This window comes from Schistocerca nitens, chromosome 3 (assembly GCF_023898315.1).
Source record: "Schistocerca nitens isolate TAMUIC-IGC-003100 chromosome 3, iqSchNite1.1, whole genome shotgun sequence".
In the NCBI taxonomy this organism is placed as follows: Eukaryota; Metazoa; Arthropoda; class Insecta; order Orthoptera; family Acrididae; genus Schistocerca; species Schistocerca nitens.
Genome location: NC_064616.1, coordinates 750232090 through 750250878, shown reverse-complemented (window position 1 = coordinate 750250878; position 18789 = coordinate 750232090). Strand labels below are relative to the sequence as shown.

Below are 18789 nucleotides of genomic sequence, written 5' to 3'. Positions count from 1 at the left end.
TTCAGGTATCTCAATCTCTACTAGTGACATTTGGCAATGATGCGACAATATGCAGCCAATTTGTTTATCAGATTACCTTAGTATGAGTTAAGTGTATTTTTTAGGCAATTAATATGAAAAAGTGGTTTTACTGAATGATGACTATGCAAATGTTTTGTGCCGCTGCAAAATTTCAACAGGCTCTATCAAATATAAAAAAAGGTCCACTCACTCTAAAAATATGCATTTCTATACCTATTTCCTTATGTAATTATCTGCAACATCTATTAGTCTATCATTTCTTGTTGGAGATACTGAAAAACAACAACTACCTCCAACATTACTTGTGTTTAAATTTACTGTTCCTTGAGATAAGTAGAGAAAGATTATTATGGAGACCAATGATCCACACATTTTGCAAATGAAGTAATTATGTTCACTCAATTTTAACCCTTTAAATCTGTCAAAAAAATACGATGCTGACAATACAGCCAAATGGAATAAGGTATGGGCAGAAGATGTGTCAATCCCAGAATAACTATGAAATAAGATAATTTCAGATGTCTTACTGCAAATGTCTATTGAGTAAACACCCAAAATAAATCGTGATATTACGTAAAGAATTATAAGTTTCCTCAATACACACATCAAACTGCAACGTATTGTTATGAGAAAAGGGGGAAAACGTATGGCGGAAGAAGAATAGTGTGAAAATTTATCAATAGATGGGGCTGCATGTGTCAGGATACGTAAATGAAAACACCTGACATCCGCACAACCCATAGATGTAGGTATAAACATGCCGTGTACACGGCTTTTCTTCCTTTTGCGTCTGCGACGTACGCCATGACTATCTCAATGCAGGATCGTGCTCTTCTTGTAAAGCTGTATTACAAGAATGATGACTGTGTACACATCACTATTTGCAGAAGTTCCGGACACTGAAGGGTTTGAAAAAAGGCATTGGTCTGATGACTGCCGTGGGTATGGAGAAAATGTTTCAGAAATTTGAAAAGATGGGTTCTTTTGGTGTGCAACGTGGTAAAGGGAGGAAAAGAATTGACTCAACGTCCGTAGAAGCAGTGGCCAGAGCAATGCAGGAGGAGACAAGTGGTGGTGTGCAAATGTGTAGTGCACGGAGAATTGCTCGAACATTGGACATACCTGTGAGCACGGTGTGTAAAATCCTACGAAACATCCCTCTTTGCTATCCATTCAAAATTACCCATGTGCACGAGTTGCTTCCTGTTGACCTGCCAGCAAGAGAAACCTTTGCTTTAAAATTTCTTGCTCCCACTGAAGAGGACAATGATTGGCCATGGAAGATTTTGTAGACAGACGAAGCCCACTTCCATCTGACAGGATATTTCAGTACACAGAATTATTGAATATGAGCAATGGAAAATCCACACGCAAATCAACCAGTACCACTTCATCCTGAAAAGGTCACTGTGTGGTGCAGGTTTATGGCATCATTTATCATAGGGCCATATTTTTTTGAAGAGACAGGTGCTTCCGGTCCTGTTACTTGTACACCTGTACCATCACTGGTAAGCACTATGAGTGTCTTTTGCGCAAATACGTCATTCCAGCTCGGCAACAACTTGGATGGGATCATTTTTATGCAAGATGGCACACCTATACAAATTGCAAATCCAGTTAAGCAGCTGCTGAAGCACCATTTTGAAAATGCTAGAATTATCAGCCACCATTTCCCTACAGCCTGGCTGTCTCGATCACCTGATCTTAATCCAAGTGACTTTTGGCTGTAGGGCTATGAAAGATGTTACATTCAGTGTGCTGATTGTGAACATAGTTGCATTAAAGGCACAACACATTCTGAACATGACCCCAGAAACATTTCGATCAGTTGTGGAACATGCTGTTTCTCAATTTCAACTTGTTGCAGAAAACGGTGGACAGCATATAACATGTTTTGCGCCAGTCAAATGGAAATTAATAATCTGATTTGATTTTGACTGATGATTTTTCATGCGGATTTTAGCCTCAGGACAATTAAAAACTGATGTGATTGATGCTTTCTATGTGGTCTTTGGCCTCAGGACAATTAAAAACTGATGTGAGTGATGCTTTTTATGCGGTTTTTGGGCTCAGCACAATTAAAAACCGAATTTTCCCATCTGATGTGATATGACCTTGCCGTGGTGGATGAGCTTACATAATTAACAGTATCACATCTATACATCCAGGCACACTGAGTAGTACAGTTTGTTTAACATCAAATTTACACCTTAGCAATGGTTGTGAGATTCATTTATCATTTGTAATTGACCACTATTAAATTATAATGCTTACAGCGCCATCTATTGTGACATTTTGTAAGTATTTATTTTTCTTCTGCCATACGTTGTCCCCCTTCTCCGATAATATTCCGTTGCAATTTGACATCATTATGACCAGTGGTATTATTTCTACAGTGGTTTGAAAGTTTAACTTTAATTATAATTACCCTGTATATTTCATAGCAATACAGAATGTAACAGAATTGGTCCCAATTATTGTGTGTCATTTCACTGACTGTGTTTCGTATTGTCACCGGTTGTCAAATTAGTTGAAAAGCCACTAACATAAAACATTCTACTGCTGGTATCTGCACCTGTTACCAGTATTGGCAGTTGGCAGAAAATGTTACTTACTTCCTGTTCACTGTTCATTCACACACATGTATTACACTAAACTAAATATGTGCTACAATAATTTCTGTAACTATAAAACAATGCAATATATGGGAATTAATGGGTGAAAAATAAATACATGCAATATACTGTTTATTTTTGGGCTTTAATAACTGGAAAATTCTCTTTTGTTAAAAAAATTGACAAGCATTGGAATGATAGAATACATTAAAGCCAAAATTAACGAGTATTAAAAGTTTCACGACGTTGTGGTTTTTGGTGAAGTGATGCCACTCGAACCACCATGGTGCGATCGTTTGATATACAGGTGAAGAAGTTTCAGCTTACTATTGTTTAAGCTAGATAAATGCGGTTGCAAAACTGCCTCTCCAACAATACCGTGTAATTCAACCATACAAAATACAGCAGATTTCCTCACAGAACTTTCTTCATTATCATATGCCTGTAAACAAAACAAATTATTTATTGAAATAAAAATGAGATAAAGTAGCTAATTAGTCCTAGAAATGTTAACACTTAAAAACTATCTAAAATAATGTAAACATCTGGAAATGATCAAAATATTATATGTTTTGTTTTTATGGTATGGGGTGATATTTTGTTTTTATTTCAGGCTGTACTCTTTCTTTCACACCATAGCACTTTACATGTGAAGGTCTCCCAAATTAATGATATAACTGAATAATATTTAACCCTAGGACTCACTCTGGGGTCATAGGTGACCCCCAACCGTCTTTACTATGGATAAAATAATATTTCTATTTCTTGTAAAAATCCAGAATTTTATGACTTTTACCATACAGTATTGTAGTTCTCTCACAAAAATTTTTAGAGTGCTTGATGCAACATTTAAATCAATAATTAACAAAAACTACTGTTGGGGTCAATTATGACCCCAGATAGATTATATGTAACATTCATAGAATGTATAGATTATCAAATATCAATCTCTTTCTTAGGTATTTTGAGTTGGTAACACTGAATTCAGGTGTTATTCAGGTGTTACTCAGAACTAGCCTTAAACTGGAAGTTTGTTTGTACGTTTGTTGTACGTTTGTTGTTGCAGTGTAATTTCAGTGTGGATGGAATACGTTTTGCTCCTGGCTATAGTGTAGAACAAGCTATGTAAAACTTATTTCGTAGCAGTAGTGATTCAGAAGGTAGTGACGCCGAAGATGATGGAACAGAGACACAGGCAGACCAAAGTGATGAAATTTGTTTACATGAATTAGAAGAAAATGATATTCTTGCTGAAAATGATGACAGTGGAGAAGATGAAAGTGCAGTACTGGTAAGCAGGGGTCAGGATATTGCATGGAGTGCAAAAGAACCATCAATTCGTAGATTTCCAATCCGCATGATACAACGATTTTCAGCAGGTATTCCTAGTACAGTTAGTGTTAGCTCAGCTGTTGACTGTTTCAGGCAGTTTATTACTAATGAATTGCTCGATATAATAGTTCAGTTCACAAATCAACGAGGAAATGAATTGAAAGTGTCAGGAAAATTAGTTGACTGGCGTGATACAGACAGATGCGAGCTTCTTTCATTTTTAGGCTTGCTGATTCTGTATGGCGTACAGAAGAGCCGGGGGAAACCTATTGACGAATTTTGGGACTCTGAATATGGGACTCCTCTATTCCGTGCTACTATGTCGAGGAGGCGATGTCAGGACATTCTGCGTTCACTTCGTTTTGACGACCGCATCACAAGACTTGAAAGGAAAGAGAGGACTGGAAATAAGGCTGAAGCTGTACAGGAAATATTTGATTTGTTTGCCGTGCAATGTCAAACATCATTTATTCCTTCCAGCAACATTACTGTTGATGAACATCTTTGCGTATACAGAGGTCGGTGCAGTGTCAAGGTCTACATTCCTTCCAAGCCAGGAAAGTATGGCATTAAGATATGGTGCGCAGTAGACTGTGAACATGGTTATCTGACAAACCTTCAAATGCACACTGGAAGGAGTGGTGATGTGAGAGAAGTGAATCAAGGCAAGAGAGTGGTCTTAGATTTAGTGCGTCATCTGGCTGGCAGTGGTAGGAATATTACCACTGACAATTTTTTCACGAACTATGACCTTGGCCAAGAATTGTTGAAAATGAAGTTGACACTTGTAGGTACTCTACGTTCTACAAGAAAAGAAGTCCCAAAAGAGTTTTTGCCTTCGAAAACTAGGGAAGAATGCACTACCAGATTTGCATACAGTGGTAAAACCCTATTAATTTCGTATGTTCCAAAAAGAAATAAGGCTGTACTACTCCTGTCAACACAACATCAATCATTTGAAGTGCCCAAAGAAAACAGCTTGAAACGAAAACCAGAAGTAGTGTTGTATTACAACTCAACAAAATCAGGTGTTGATACGCTAGATCAAATGAGCTCTTACTAATCTGTGAAAAAAGGTACAAAACGTTGGCCATTAGCAGTATTTTATGATCTTGTCGATCTAGCTGCACTCAATGCCTACAGACTCTTCTGTGTTGCTGTTGCAAAAACAGAGAGACGTCTTTTTCTAATGAAGTTGGCCAAAGAAATGGCAAAGCCCCAAGTGGAACGTCATTTGAGTTTACCACATGCAAGGAACAAGGATATTATTAGCAGTATCAAACGGTGTGGATTTGGTGATCTGTTAGACAATGGACATCCAGACGTAACACCCGACAATCAGAAGAGAAAGCGAGGCAGATGCCCCATTTGCCCCCCGTTCAAAGGACACAAAATACAGTTCAACATGCAAAAAGTGTAACAAATTTGTTTGCAAGGAACATTCTGAAATAGTTACTACTTGCAAAATATGTGCAGATGACTATGGTACGGATTCCGGTTAGAATTATGTTTCCTGTTGAGTTGTTCATCACATTTTCTGTAAATTTGACCCATTGTGAAACATTTATGAGTGAAACAAATTATGACTTAGAGTAATATTGTAACTTCTGATATGTAATTACTCTGTCGTATGTAATTTAATTCTACTATGTACATACCTGTTAAAAAAGCTGTGAAATGTGTCTAAATAATAAATAAAATGTAAACGAACATTATTAAACGACAGTATGTTGTTCTCTGAATGATTAGTACACACAGTCAATTATATATTGATTGGGGTCATGTATGACCCCAGATGGAGTACTAGGGAAATTTTAGCAGAGTGAGTCCTAGGGTTAAGTTGGGTGATGTTAACTAGGCATGTCTTTAATTTCATTTTCATTTTTAACATAACTCTGAATACACTCTGTTGTAAATGATACTTTTCAAACCCCCATTTCCTGTATTCCTGCTGGTCTGTTAATCCCTTATATGACATTTACTTATGAATGCAAAAAAGATTATGTCCCTGTGATGCAGAGTTATTTACAAATACCAATTTCTCATTAATGATTTTCCTAATAGTTGAATGTTTGTGTTACAACCGACATCTATCACATAGCAGTTCACATCATATAACAAGAATGTACACAATGTATCACAATATTTCTATTTCACTACTTACATTCACAAAATACTATATATCATATTCATGGCAGCAACAACAAGGATTGCGGATGTTCAAAAGTGATACCACAATTATTACATACAGACATCACACAAACTTTGTTTAATTCTGTGTTGGACAACACAGAGCTAAAAAATAATCAGTTCTTCTACTAGAAGCTTATTATAACTTCAGAATAACATTGGAAAAGTTTTACAAATAGAACAAAGAAATGCCAGGTTTGAAATAATACGGAAACCAGAAAATTCTGTCTTTCGTACAACATAATGTCAAAAACCATGCAAAGGCGATAGGTTTGGACAGTAGTGCAGAACATCAAATCAAATGTCTTGTAAGGCTTTACACTTTGAAGAACACACAATTTCAGCAGAGACAAGTAGAAGATACTAGAGTGCATCAAGGAGGCCCCATAATGCAATACATGTCATTAGCAAAATCTTAACAAACTAAGTTTCAAGACTTTTCACCACCATGTTACTGCCAATGATATTCAACAACTGTCCACACAATCATGCTTCTTATTGTTGTAATATGGAATTACAATATCACAACAACAAAGGTTGATATTCAACAACTGTCCACACAATCATGCTTCTTATTGTTGTAATGTGGAATCACAACAACAAAGGTGCCTATCTATCACCCCAACGGATTAAGTGCTTGAGATAAACAGCATTCGACCATTTGTGTTTCTGTATACAGGGTGAGTCAGGAGAAAGGGTACATACTTTTAGGGGCGATAATAGGTGATTCTGAAAAAGAAACTTCATATGGATATACGCCATATTCCAAATCATTTCCAACATAGACCACATTCAATGTACACTGTTATTTGTTTTTTTTGTATTATTCAAACATTGTCATTGCTGACAACATAACACAGCAGTGTACAGGAAGTTGTGACGAGCAACTTGATAGGGGCACTTGTGGTCTATTAAGGCAGGAAACTACCTCAAATTGTCATACAAAAGCTACCTAAGCTATGATGCATGCACATTGCGTGAGATTTTCAATATTCTCATGTTCTCTTCGCGAGCACAGACTATTAACCCTAGAGAGAAAATAACTAGTACCTTGATGTGAGTCTTCAGGTTTTCGCGGCGCAATGACTGCTCCATTAAGTTTCGGGAATGCAGCCGCATGTATTCTGCTTCTTCTTCTAATATTTCGGCTGTATACCTTTCAGCCATCTTCAGAGAGAGCCGTACGACTGACGCTCCAGCGCTCGCTCCATCCTTTTAAACTCGCGGACCGCGCCACTGCGCATGCGGCCACAGATAAACAAGGCGCCAGTGATGTTGATTGGCGGCAAAGACGTACAATATGCATGAGTTACGTCTGTGACTGCGCATTCGATCCATGCTGGGAGGTCGATATATTACTGGGAGCTGAACTGTAGCGACGTCTTTGTAAGTCCAATATTGAAAGTGCCGGATTCCATGATTTATCTAATGTGAAACCGCTGTCTCTATTAATTAAATTCTTTGTCAAGCGGATTTCAATGGCCTCTTTTACTACGGAGTCCCAGAAAGATGAGACAGAAGCCAGAATTTCGACATTTTCATATACCATCGAGTGACCAGAATCAATACAATGCTCTGCCACAGCCGATTTACTGGGTTGTAAGAGCCGAGTGTACCTGCGATGTTCCGTACACCTCTCTTGGACTGTACGATTCGTTTGTCCGATGTATGAAAGGCCACATTCACATGGTATCTTGTAAACTCCAGGCTTGCGGAGTAGTAAGTCATCTTTAACGGAACCCAGGAGTGCAGCCGTCTTCGCCGGTGGACGAAAAATTACTTTTACTTTATGTTTAGTGAGGATCCGTCCTATTTTGGATGAAAGGCTTCCCACATACGGCAGGAAAGCCATGGATTTAAATGTTTCCTCGTCATCTTCTGCATTCCTTATGGACACCTTAGGTTTTATTTGTAGTGCCTTACGTATCTGTTGTGGAGAATACCCATTGTCCTCAAAAACTCTCTTCAGATGTAAAAGTTCGTCTTTTAAACTACTTTCATCAGATATGACGTGTGCTCGGTGTACCAAAGTTCTTAGAACACTACTCGTCTGCGAAGGATGGTGACAGCTATTTGCATGTAAATATAAGTCCGTATGGGTCGGTTTCCGGTATACTGCATGACCCAAAGTGCCATCTTCTTTGCGCCGAACCAAGACATCCAAAAATGGAAGACATCCCTCCTTTTCCACTTCCATTGTGAACTGAATTTGTCCATGGATAGAATTCAGATGGTTTAAGAAGTCCTGCAATTTGTCCTCGCCATGGGGCCACACTACAAAGGTATCATCAACGTACCTCCAAAAAACTGTAGGCTTCAAACTAGCAGACTCCAGGGCCTTCTCCTCGAAGTCCTCCATAAATAAATTGGCCACCAAGGGTGACAAAGGACTACCCATGGCAACACCGTCAGTCTGTTCAAAAAAGTCGTTATTAAATAAAAAGTATGTGGAGGTCATCACATGGTGAAACAAAGCTAAAATCTCCTTATCAAAACTTTTTCCAATGAGATCTAAAGATTCAGAAAGAGGTACCTTAGTAAATAGCGACACTACATCAAAGCTGACTAATAGATCAGAGGTGTTCAGTTTCAAAGATTTTAATTTGCCAATGAAATCTGCAGAGTTCCTTATATGATGATCACATTTTCCCACAAGCGGCCTCAATAGTGACGCCAGGTGCTTGGCACAATCATAGTTGGGAGAACCAATATTGCTCACGATACGACGTAGAGGAACGTCTTTCTTATGGATCTTTGGGAGTCCATAAAGCCTTGGAGGCACTGCACCACTTGGTTTCAGTCTTCGTATGACTTCCGGTGGAAATGGGGAGGCATTCAAAAGCGACGCCGTCTTCCTTACCACCTTGTTGGTGGGGTCCTTACTGATCTTCCGGTACATACTATCATTCAATAAGCTGTATATCTTATCATGATAGTCGTCACGTGACATTAAGACAGTGGCATTACCTTTATCAGCAGGCAGAACCACCGTTTCGGTATCTTGGCGGAGCATACGTAGTGCAGTCCTCTCTGCCACAGATATGTTGCTTCTTTGTGGGCGAGCCTTCATAACAGCTCGACACGTTTCGCGTCTTATTTCATCTGCAGAATCCGTAGAAAGTGGTCGGACAGCTTCTTCAACGGCACTGATGAATGCAGGTATAGGCAAAACCTTTGGCGTGGGTGCAAAATTCAGTCCTTTGCTTAAGACCATCATCGTAGTATCGTCCAAATCTCTATCCGTCATATTAATGACGGAGCGTCGAATGATACTTTCTTGCTGTGGAGATGGCTCAAGTCGGCTGAACTTTGCAGTCTGTCTTGATGTCGCTACCTCACGAACCCAGTCTGATTTGGCCCATGTTGTACCATCTATCCAGTTCCAAGAGTTGCTGGGTAACTCCACAGACATCTTCAAGTGCAGACGATAAAGTTCTTGAGAAACAAGATCCAGCTTCCTTCGTGTAAATCGGATCCTCTCCTTAACGATAGCAGAGCCAGCTTTAATTAAAATCTTATTCATGGAAGTCGATTTTATAAAATGTACTAACTGAATAAGATTTTAATTAAAGCTGGCTCTGCTATCGTTAAGGAGAGGATCCGATTTACACGAAGGAAGCTGGATCTTGTTTCTCAAGAACTTTATCGTCTGCACTTGAAGATGTCTGTGGAGTTACCCAGCAACTCTTGGAACTGGATAGATGGTACAACATGGGCCAAATCAGACTGGGTTCGTGAGGTAGCGACATCAAGACAGACTGCAAAGTTCAGCCGACTTGAGCCATCTCCACAGCAAGAAAGTATCATTCGACGCTCCGTCATTAATATGACGGATAGAGATTTGGACGATACTATGATGATGGTCTTAAGCAAAGGACTGAATTTTGCACCCACGCCAAAGGTTTTGCCTATACCTGCATTCATCAGTGCCGTTGAAGAAGCTGTCCGACCACTTTCTACGGATTCTGCAGATGAAATAAGACGCGAAACGTGTCGAGCTGTTATGAAGGCTCGCCCACAAAGAAGCAACATATCTGTGGCAGAGAGGACTGCACTACGTATGCTCCGCCAAGATACCGAAACGGTGGTTCTGCCTGCTGATAAAGGTAATGCCACTGTCTTAATGTCACGTGACGACTATCATGATAAGATATACAGCTTATTGAATGATAGTATGTACCGGAAGATCAGTAAGGACCCCACCAACAAGGTGGTAAGGAAGACGGCGTCGCTTTTGAATGCCTCCCCATTTCCACCGGAAGTCATACGAAGACTGAAACCAAGTGGTGCAGTGCCTCCAAGGCTTTATGGACTCCCAAAGATCCATAAGAAAGACGTTCCTCTACATCCTATCGTGAGCAATATTGGTTCTCCCAACTATGATTGTGCCAAGCACCTGGCGTCACTATTGAGGCCGCTTGTGGGAAAATGTGATCATCATATAAGGAACTCTGCAGATTTCATTGGCAAATTAAAATCTTTGAAACTGAACACCTCTGATCTATTAGTCAGCTTTGATGTAGTGTCGCTATTTACTAAGGTACCTCTTTCTGAATCTTTAGATCTCATTGGAAAAAGTTTTGATAAGGAGATTTTAGCTTTGTTTCACCATGTGATGACCTCCACATACTTTTTATTTAATAACGACTTTTTTGAACAGACTGACGGTGTTGCCATGGGTAGTCCTTTGTCACCCTTGGTGGCCAATTTATTTATGGAGGACTTCGAGGAGAAGGCCCTGGAGTCTGCTAGTTTGAAGCCTACAGTTTTTTGGAGGTACGTTGATGATACCTTTGTAGTGTGGCCCCATGGCGAGGACAAATTGCAGGACTTCTTAAACCATCTGAATTCTATCCATGGACAAATTCAGTTCACAATGGAAGTGGAAAAGGAGGGATGTCTTCCATTTTTGGATGTCTTGGTTCGGCGCAAAGAAGATGGCACTTTGGGTCATGCAGTATACCGGAAACCGACCCATACGGACTTATATTTACATGCAAATAGCTGTCACCATCCTTCGCAGACGAGTAGTGTTCTAAGAACTTTGGTACACCGAGCACACGTCATATCTGATGAAAGTAGTTTAAAAGACGAACTTTTACATCTGAAGAGAGTTTTTGAGGACAATGGGTATTCTCCACAACAGATACGTAAGGCACTACAAATAAAACCTAAGGTGTCCATAAGGAATGCAGAAGATGACGAGGAAACATTTAAATCCATGGCTTTCCTGCCGTATGTGGGAAGCCTTTCATCCAAAATAGGACGGATCCTCACTAAACATAAAGTAAAAGTAATTTTTCGTCCACCGGCGAAGACGGCTGCACTCCTGGGTTCCGTTAAAGATGACTTACTACTCCGCAAGCCTGGAGTTTACAAGATACCATGTGAATGTGGCCTTTCATACATCGGACAAACGAATCGTACAGTCCAAGAGAGGTGTACGGAACATCGCAGGTACACTCGGCTCTTACAACCCAGTAAATCGGCTGTGGCAGAGCATTGTATTGATTCTGGTCACTCGATGGTATATGAAAATGTCGAAATTCTGGCTTCTGTCTCATCTTTCTGGGACTCCGTAGTAAAAGAGGCCATTGAAATCCGCTTGACAAAGAATTTAATTAATAGAGACAGCGGTTTCACATTAGATAAATCATGGAATCCGGCACTTTCAATATTGGACTTACAAAGACGTCGCTACAGTTCAGCTCCCAGTAATATATCGACCTCCCAGCATGGATCGAATGCGCAGTCACAGACGTAACTCATGCATATTGTACGTCTTTGCCGCCAATCAACATCACTGGCGCCTTGTTTATCTGTGGCCGCATGCGCAGTGGCGCGGTCCGCGAGTTTAAAAGGATGGAGCGAGCGCTGGAGCGTCAGTCGTACGGCTCTCTCTGAAGATGGCTGAAAGGTATACAGCCGAAATATTAGAAGAAGAAGCAGAATACATGCGGCTGCATTCCCGAAACTTAATGGAGCAACTAGTACCTTTTTTGAAGGAAATTTAATATAGTTTAATTTTGACTGAAAAAATGTTTACATGGGAAGGAGCAGGTTTCGAGTTATTCAAGAGAAATGGACAACAGTAGCATTAAATATAGGGAATGTGCCTATATGAAGTTTTTTTGTTGTTGTTCACAACCACTAATACAATCACTCCTCAATGTGTATACCTTTCCTCCTGACTCACCATGTACACAACGAGAGAGAGAGAGAGAGAGAGAGAGAGAGAGAGAGAGAGAGAGAGAGGGGGGGGGGGGGGGGGGGGGCGTGCACCAAATCTGTTTCTGTTTTCATACTGTAGCATTTCAAAGTTTGCCAGTTTTTACCATTTTAATACCACAATGGTGCAAAATGATGCTTGCTAAAATTAGGAATCTAAATTATATTTTTCATTTAACGTTGTATTTGTATGAAACACAGTGGTAGTTACTTAATACCTTTTAGCAAATTCACCAAGGCAGCATAAAATCTACATTTACATTTTGGTTTTCAGCATTACATTACATAAAAGAAATAAATAAAATAAAAATAAATAGGGGTCTCTGTTTCTACATGGTATTTTTTTTTTTTTTTTTTTTTTTTTGTAACCTTCAAGTCACTTTTCATTTTCTACAAAATTTGTTTCTGCGCAAACATTTGTATTTTTTAAAAATCTTTTCAGTGTTATGTTTTTTAATAAATAATACTTCAACACCAAGGAAACAATGGCAACAAGTGTAGTCCATAACTGTGCACGTGAGAAATCTTAATTAATCAAAGCTATAAAAGAAACTGGCTCAACCAAGAGCAGTTTTAAAAAATTAAGTTAAAAACAAAAAACCTTCCTGATTTATTCAGTTTTTAACCATACTGTGTAAAAATAATACAATTTAAAGCAGCAACATTTTTACTTGAATAGAGGATGGACTCTGAGCCCATGGAATGTTAGTGATGATTCTGAAGGGTTCGTGAATTGAGCAGTAACATCTTTTCTATTTTATTTATTTCACTGATAATCCCACACACCACAGATTGTAATATTTGCAAGCTACATTACAAGATAGGATCAAATTTTCTTCTCACAAAAGGGATTTCAATTTATTCTTTAAGTTATATTTCCAGAGGGGTTTCATATCATTACAGATCCTACTTGCTTCCAATTTTCCTAATAAATCCAGTGGCTTAAAGTTATGGATACTTCTGGTTCCTGAAAGTATTTTAACTTCTGTAAAACATACCACATCATCTGAAGGTGACTGATATACAGACTATTCCATGGTAAAATAGCTTTGGTGATTGTAATATTACAGAACTGAAACTGGCCTGATTCACATAATGCTCGATTTTGTACAGGTCTTTGTATACATTCCTTTTGAGATAACATTTTAATTGTCCTCTCTACACTCTAACAACTACTTTTTTCATGTGTCGCAAGGAATAACTGTTCAGCCATTACTGATCTCAAAACTATTTTTATGGGAGAAATAGGTTGATCAAATTATATTCATTTTTGTATTGGCTTGCACATTATCACTATTGACAGCTTGTACTTATGAATACATTTCTTTGATAAAATCTGGCATAGTTTTTGAATTCTGTAGAACATACAAGTATCATGTTGCGTGTCATCTGGTCTGACATTTAAATGATCTTTCATCCTCAGTATTTCTGAGGTTAACTGCAATAGGTGTATAGTGCAAGAGTCAAATGTCCAACTGCAACCTTGGGTTTCTTCCTGGGTAGTAAAGTAGTAATTTTCACGAAAGTCCACTGATACTGTGGAAACGTGTACATCAGATGACCCTTTAAGGGTTGACTGTATAAAAATCATTGATTGGAGGTCAATTTTGATCTTAATTCAGAAAATGAACCCATTTCACAATTTCACTGTGTCTTATTACACTGAACTTGGATCAATTTAATGAGGTTCTGTGTTGATCTGAATTACCATGAGACATGCTTGGCAACACTGCTAAATCATCTATTATCATGATTATCATGCTTTGACTGCAGGAATAAATTGTATATCATATACACAAAGTACTTATTGCTGAAAGGTTTGTGTTGTAAAGACAGTGGAAAATAAGCATAACAAACTTCCCCATAGCCAGAAAAGATTAAAATAGTCAAGACATCCCTCAAGTAAAAGAAAAGAAAGAACATAATTCTCAGTGCCTAATGTTCTTCTACATAGAACATTGTCCACCACATCTGCCTAGAATGCTAGGTGGTGTGGCTTCAAAACACAGAGCTGTCATAATTATTTTTTAACCATTATTGCACAAAATACACTACTCAACAGCTGATAATTTAAAGCCACTCAGGTTTGGCTGTTAGAGGGCACAGCTTATTTGACTGCAGAGACAATCTGTAAACAACTGTTGCTTTGCATTAGGTTTTCAAGAGATTGCTAAACATGATAAAAACATACATAATGCAGACTGTTGGCAATGGATTTAGATGCTTTTCTGTGTGAATGAAAGCTCCAATAGTTCACAAGCTTTAAACTTATTTTTATTCAATACTAAAGAAACTATTCATGCAGACAGTGGTAGAACTGTACACTTGCACTGTCTGTTTAAGTAGAGCTGTTATCGATATGAATTGACTTACATATGTTTACTATTTCTGTTCGTCAATGTACATGCAGTTGCCAGCAGTTTAAGCATCTGTTCAGCAGTTAAAATTTAATTTCACTTGTTTAGTTACTGCTTTTCATGTCTAGACAGCATTTTTGTAGTAAATGTTCAGTCATTACTGTACGGCGTCTGCAAATAGTTCTAAATTCCATTTTTAACTCTGCCACTTAAGTGTCTATGAAATGCCTTTAAATTAACACATTAATTATGAGTTATCTCCAAGAGTTATTATGAGATCACTTATTATCTGCATCCATTACACAAATCATTGGTAACTTACTTAACACAGCCTCACAGATTGAAAATATTATTTGAACTTCAGCAGTGAGGGAGTCATATTCACATATTTACTTGACACATCTTGTGTTAACAACAATTTCTTTATTATTATTTTCAACTTGTATTAGCACAACAGAACCTGTTAATGTGTGTACCGTCACAAGGGTGTAAACTTACAGCTGTAGCTGAAATTGATTTGATCCACAAAAGTGTGTTAATCATGGATGATATCAGTTCAGGGTGATATAATTTGAGACTAACGTTTATAAAAATGCTGATTTCTTACTCCAGCTTGATCTGAGTTCATTTTTTTGTGCTAATCTAAGACGAACTGCTTTATGCAATTGACCCTAAGCACGTTGTTATATTTTGACTGAAACTTTGCAAAATAAGAGCGTGGAACAAGTTTTTCCAATTTACATGAAAGGTTCATTACAAAATCTGTTATGTCTGCAGAATGTGTCATCATGTGTCTTCTTTCTGTTGAAACCCACTGATTAAATTCAATGCATGTTCTAATGAATGGTGCAGAAACATACTGAGTGGTGGTACCTTTAGCACTGGCTGAAATAAGGTTTAAGCTTCATCTCTCTTTTCAAGCTAGTTTCTGTTCAGAAACCTTATTCTTTAAAATATTCAGTTTTTGGTACAGCTAATAGTCGGGAGCTGCAAGAGTATTTCAAATGTTTTACCAAGGTAGATGCTGATGCAGCCAGTTATTGCAGTTTTTAACTTGGTGAAAACTGTTCCTGCATATCAAGCAGCAAGTCCATATGAACAGAATTTTCTGGCACTTCAGCATCTAATGCAATTCTTATTTTCTTTCGTACATTTTCCCATAATTTTCGAAGTTTTAACTTCTGTATATCCCTTTTTACTGCCTTCATTAAGTGACGTAATAACAAAAGATAGAACCCTACCACTATATGACTTAAGTTACCACTCCTCCCTTTGTTTTTAAACAAAATATTATTTGCTATTAAGAACAGTAACACTGAACACATATATTGCTTAATAATTATTTGTACATATGTTTGAAACAATAGATACTGTAAGACAAACTCATAAAAATTGACCTAAAATTTTTAACATAGCACACAAGACAAAACACCCCAGTGATTATCTTCTTCAATTTTTTACTTTGCCGCTAAATGTCTATGAAATGACTTTAAATGGATCACATTAATTACGAGTTGCCTCTGAGAGTTGTAATGAGATGCTAATGATTTCAGCATTATTTTGGGTACCCTTCCATTACCTTTATGTGTTATACAATGTGTTCTTCAGAGTACTTAATCAGCAAATTTCCCATAAACTGGATGGTAAATGAAAAAAGAAAACTTTAATTTATTTTCAAAATATTATGAACTGTCATTCTGCACTATCGTGGTATTAAAAATGTAATAAATTTCAAATAAAATGAAAGGGCTAATATATATTGGGTGGGTAGCGGGAGAAACAGGTGGAAAGTGGGTGGGGTTGGGCATGGGTATAGAGCTGCTTGGAGGAAGGCAGTAGATGTGCTGGATATGAATACAGAAGGGATGATTGGCAGCTGCATGGGCTAGGCATGCGACACATGGGCACCGGAGCTGGTTGGCCGTTTTTTTCTTTTTTTATTTTTCCCCTTTTGTTGAACTCACATGAAAAGACCTCATACAGCCAAATATCGAAAGACTATTATCTGTCAATGAAACCTGTTAGAGGTGACAAAAGTTAAATAGTTATTATAGTTTAAGTTTGTTCTTAATTACTGAAATAATTCACTCACTTTGATGAGACTTTCCATTATTTCTTTCAGATGTGGTTCTAAAATATCTTGTGTAGTGTGTTCAATGACACGAGTTAGTATTTTTATAGCTCCCAAATTCATTGGAAGATCTCCTGTTTTTATCAATGGACAAACTACATTAATGAGTTGTTCAGGAGGCAGTGATTTTCCAATAGCTGAAATGCAGTGCTCGGCTGCTTTCGACACCTGAAAAATATTCCACATAAATGCCTTTCCTTGTTAAAGAGAACATTTACTAAATAGAATAAACTGAAGTTGCCGAACATGGTATGCAATGTGCAGAATAAATAGTTTTATAATAAAAAAGAAGACACACCCTGTATTTCCAGTCAAAACTGAAATTTATAGCTCCGCAATATACTGCTAATTCCAAATAAAAACATTGATGCATTACGTTGATTTGATCAAAATCAGTTACACATTTTTGCTCTAGCCCACACTCATGCCTATACTTTTAGTAATCAATTAGAACTGTGAAAACTAATGTTTCATGGTGAAACTGCACAGGATAAAATGTGGTGGGACAATATAGAAAGGCCAGACCTACATGGAATGCCAGTGTAAGACTTTTTGGTCCTACTACGGGCCTTGCATGCAAATCTTGGGTATAGTGGACCTGCCACACAGTACTACAGGTCTAAGGAAGCAGGACGGCATTTTTATCAGTCTTCTGACTGGTTTGATGCAGCCCACCATAAATTCCTCTCCTGAACTAACCTCTTCATCTCTGAGTAGCACTTGCAACCTACTTCCTCAATTATCTGCTGGATGTATTCCAATCTCTGTCTTCCTCTGCAGTTTTTGCCCACTACAGCTCCCTCTAGTACCATGGAAGTCATTCCCTCATGTCTTAACAGATGTCCTATCATCGTCTCCCTTCTCCTTATAAGTGTTTTCCACATATTCCTTTCCTCTCCAATTCTGCGCAAAACCTCCTTATTCCTTAACTTATCAGTCCACCTAATTTTCAACATTTGTCTGTAGCACCACATCTCAAATGCTTTGATTCTCTTCTGTTCCCGTTTTTCCCCAAAGTCCATGTTTCACTACCATACAATGCTGTACTCCAGACGTACAGTCTTAGGAATTTCCTCCTCAAATTAAGGCTGCTATTTGATATTAGTAGACTTCTCTTGGCCAAGAATGCCTTTTCTGCCATAGCTAATATGCTTTTGATGTCCTCCTTGCTCCATCTGTCATTGGTTATTTTACTGCCTAGGTAGTAGAATTCCTTAACTTCATCTACTTCATGACCATTAATCCTGATGTTAAGTTTCTCACTGTTCTCATTTCTGCTACTTCTCATTACCTTCCCCTTTCTTTGATTTACTCTCAATCCATACTATGTACTCATTAGACTGTTCATTCCATTCAGCAGATCATGTAATTCTTCTTCACTTTCACTCAGGATAGCAATGTCATCAGTGAACTGCATCACTGATATCCTTTCACATTGGATTTTAATTCCACTACTGGACCTTTCTTTTATTTCCATCATTGCTTTCTCGATGTACAGATTGAACAGTAGGGGTGAAAAGCTAATCCTTCTCTTACACCCTTTTTAATACGAGCACTCTGTTCTTGGTCGTAAACTCTTATTATTCCCTCTTGGCTGTTGTACATATTGTATATGACACATCTCTCCCTATAGCTTACCCCAACTTTTTCAGAATTTCGAATATCTTGCACCATTTAAATTGTTGAACGCTTTTTCCAGGTCAACAAATCCTATGAATGTGTCTTGATTTTTCTTTAATATTGCTTCCATTATTAACCGCAAAGTTAGAATTGCCTCTCTTGTGCCTATACTTTTCCTAAAGCCAAACTGATCGTTATCTAGCATATCCTCAATTTTCTTCCCAATTCTTATGTATATTATTCTTGTAAGCAACCTGTATGCATGAGCTGTTAAGCCAATTGTGCGATAATTCTC

At 38.1% G+C, this 18789-nt stretch overlaps 1 protein-coding gene across 6 annotated transcripts in view; it reads right to left on the bottom strand.

Annotated features, from left to right (window-relative positions):
- Positions 1-2762: 2762 nt before the first annotated feature.
- The window catches only part of LOC126248748 (CLIP-associating protein 1-A), a 275249-nt gene continuing 259222 nt past the window's right edge, over positions 2763-18789 (bottom strand). For all 6 annotated transcript variants that reach the window (XM_049950080.1, XM_049950084.1, XM_049950085.1 and 3 more), the window contains 2 exons: positions 16836-17042; positions 2763-3078 (listed from right to left, as the gene is read on the bottom strand). In XM_049950080.1, coding sequence (XP_049806037.1) covers positions 2875-3078; positions 16836-17042 — 411 coding nt within the window. In that variant the 3' untranslated portion in view covers positions 2763-2874. The remainder of the gene's footprint in view (positions 3079-16835; positions 17043-18789) is intronic.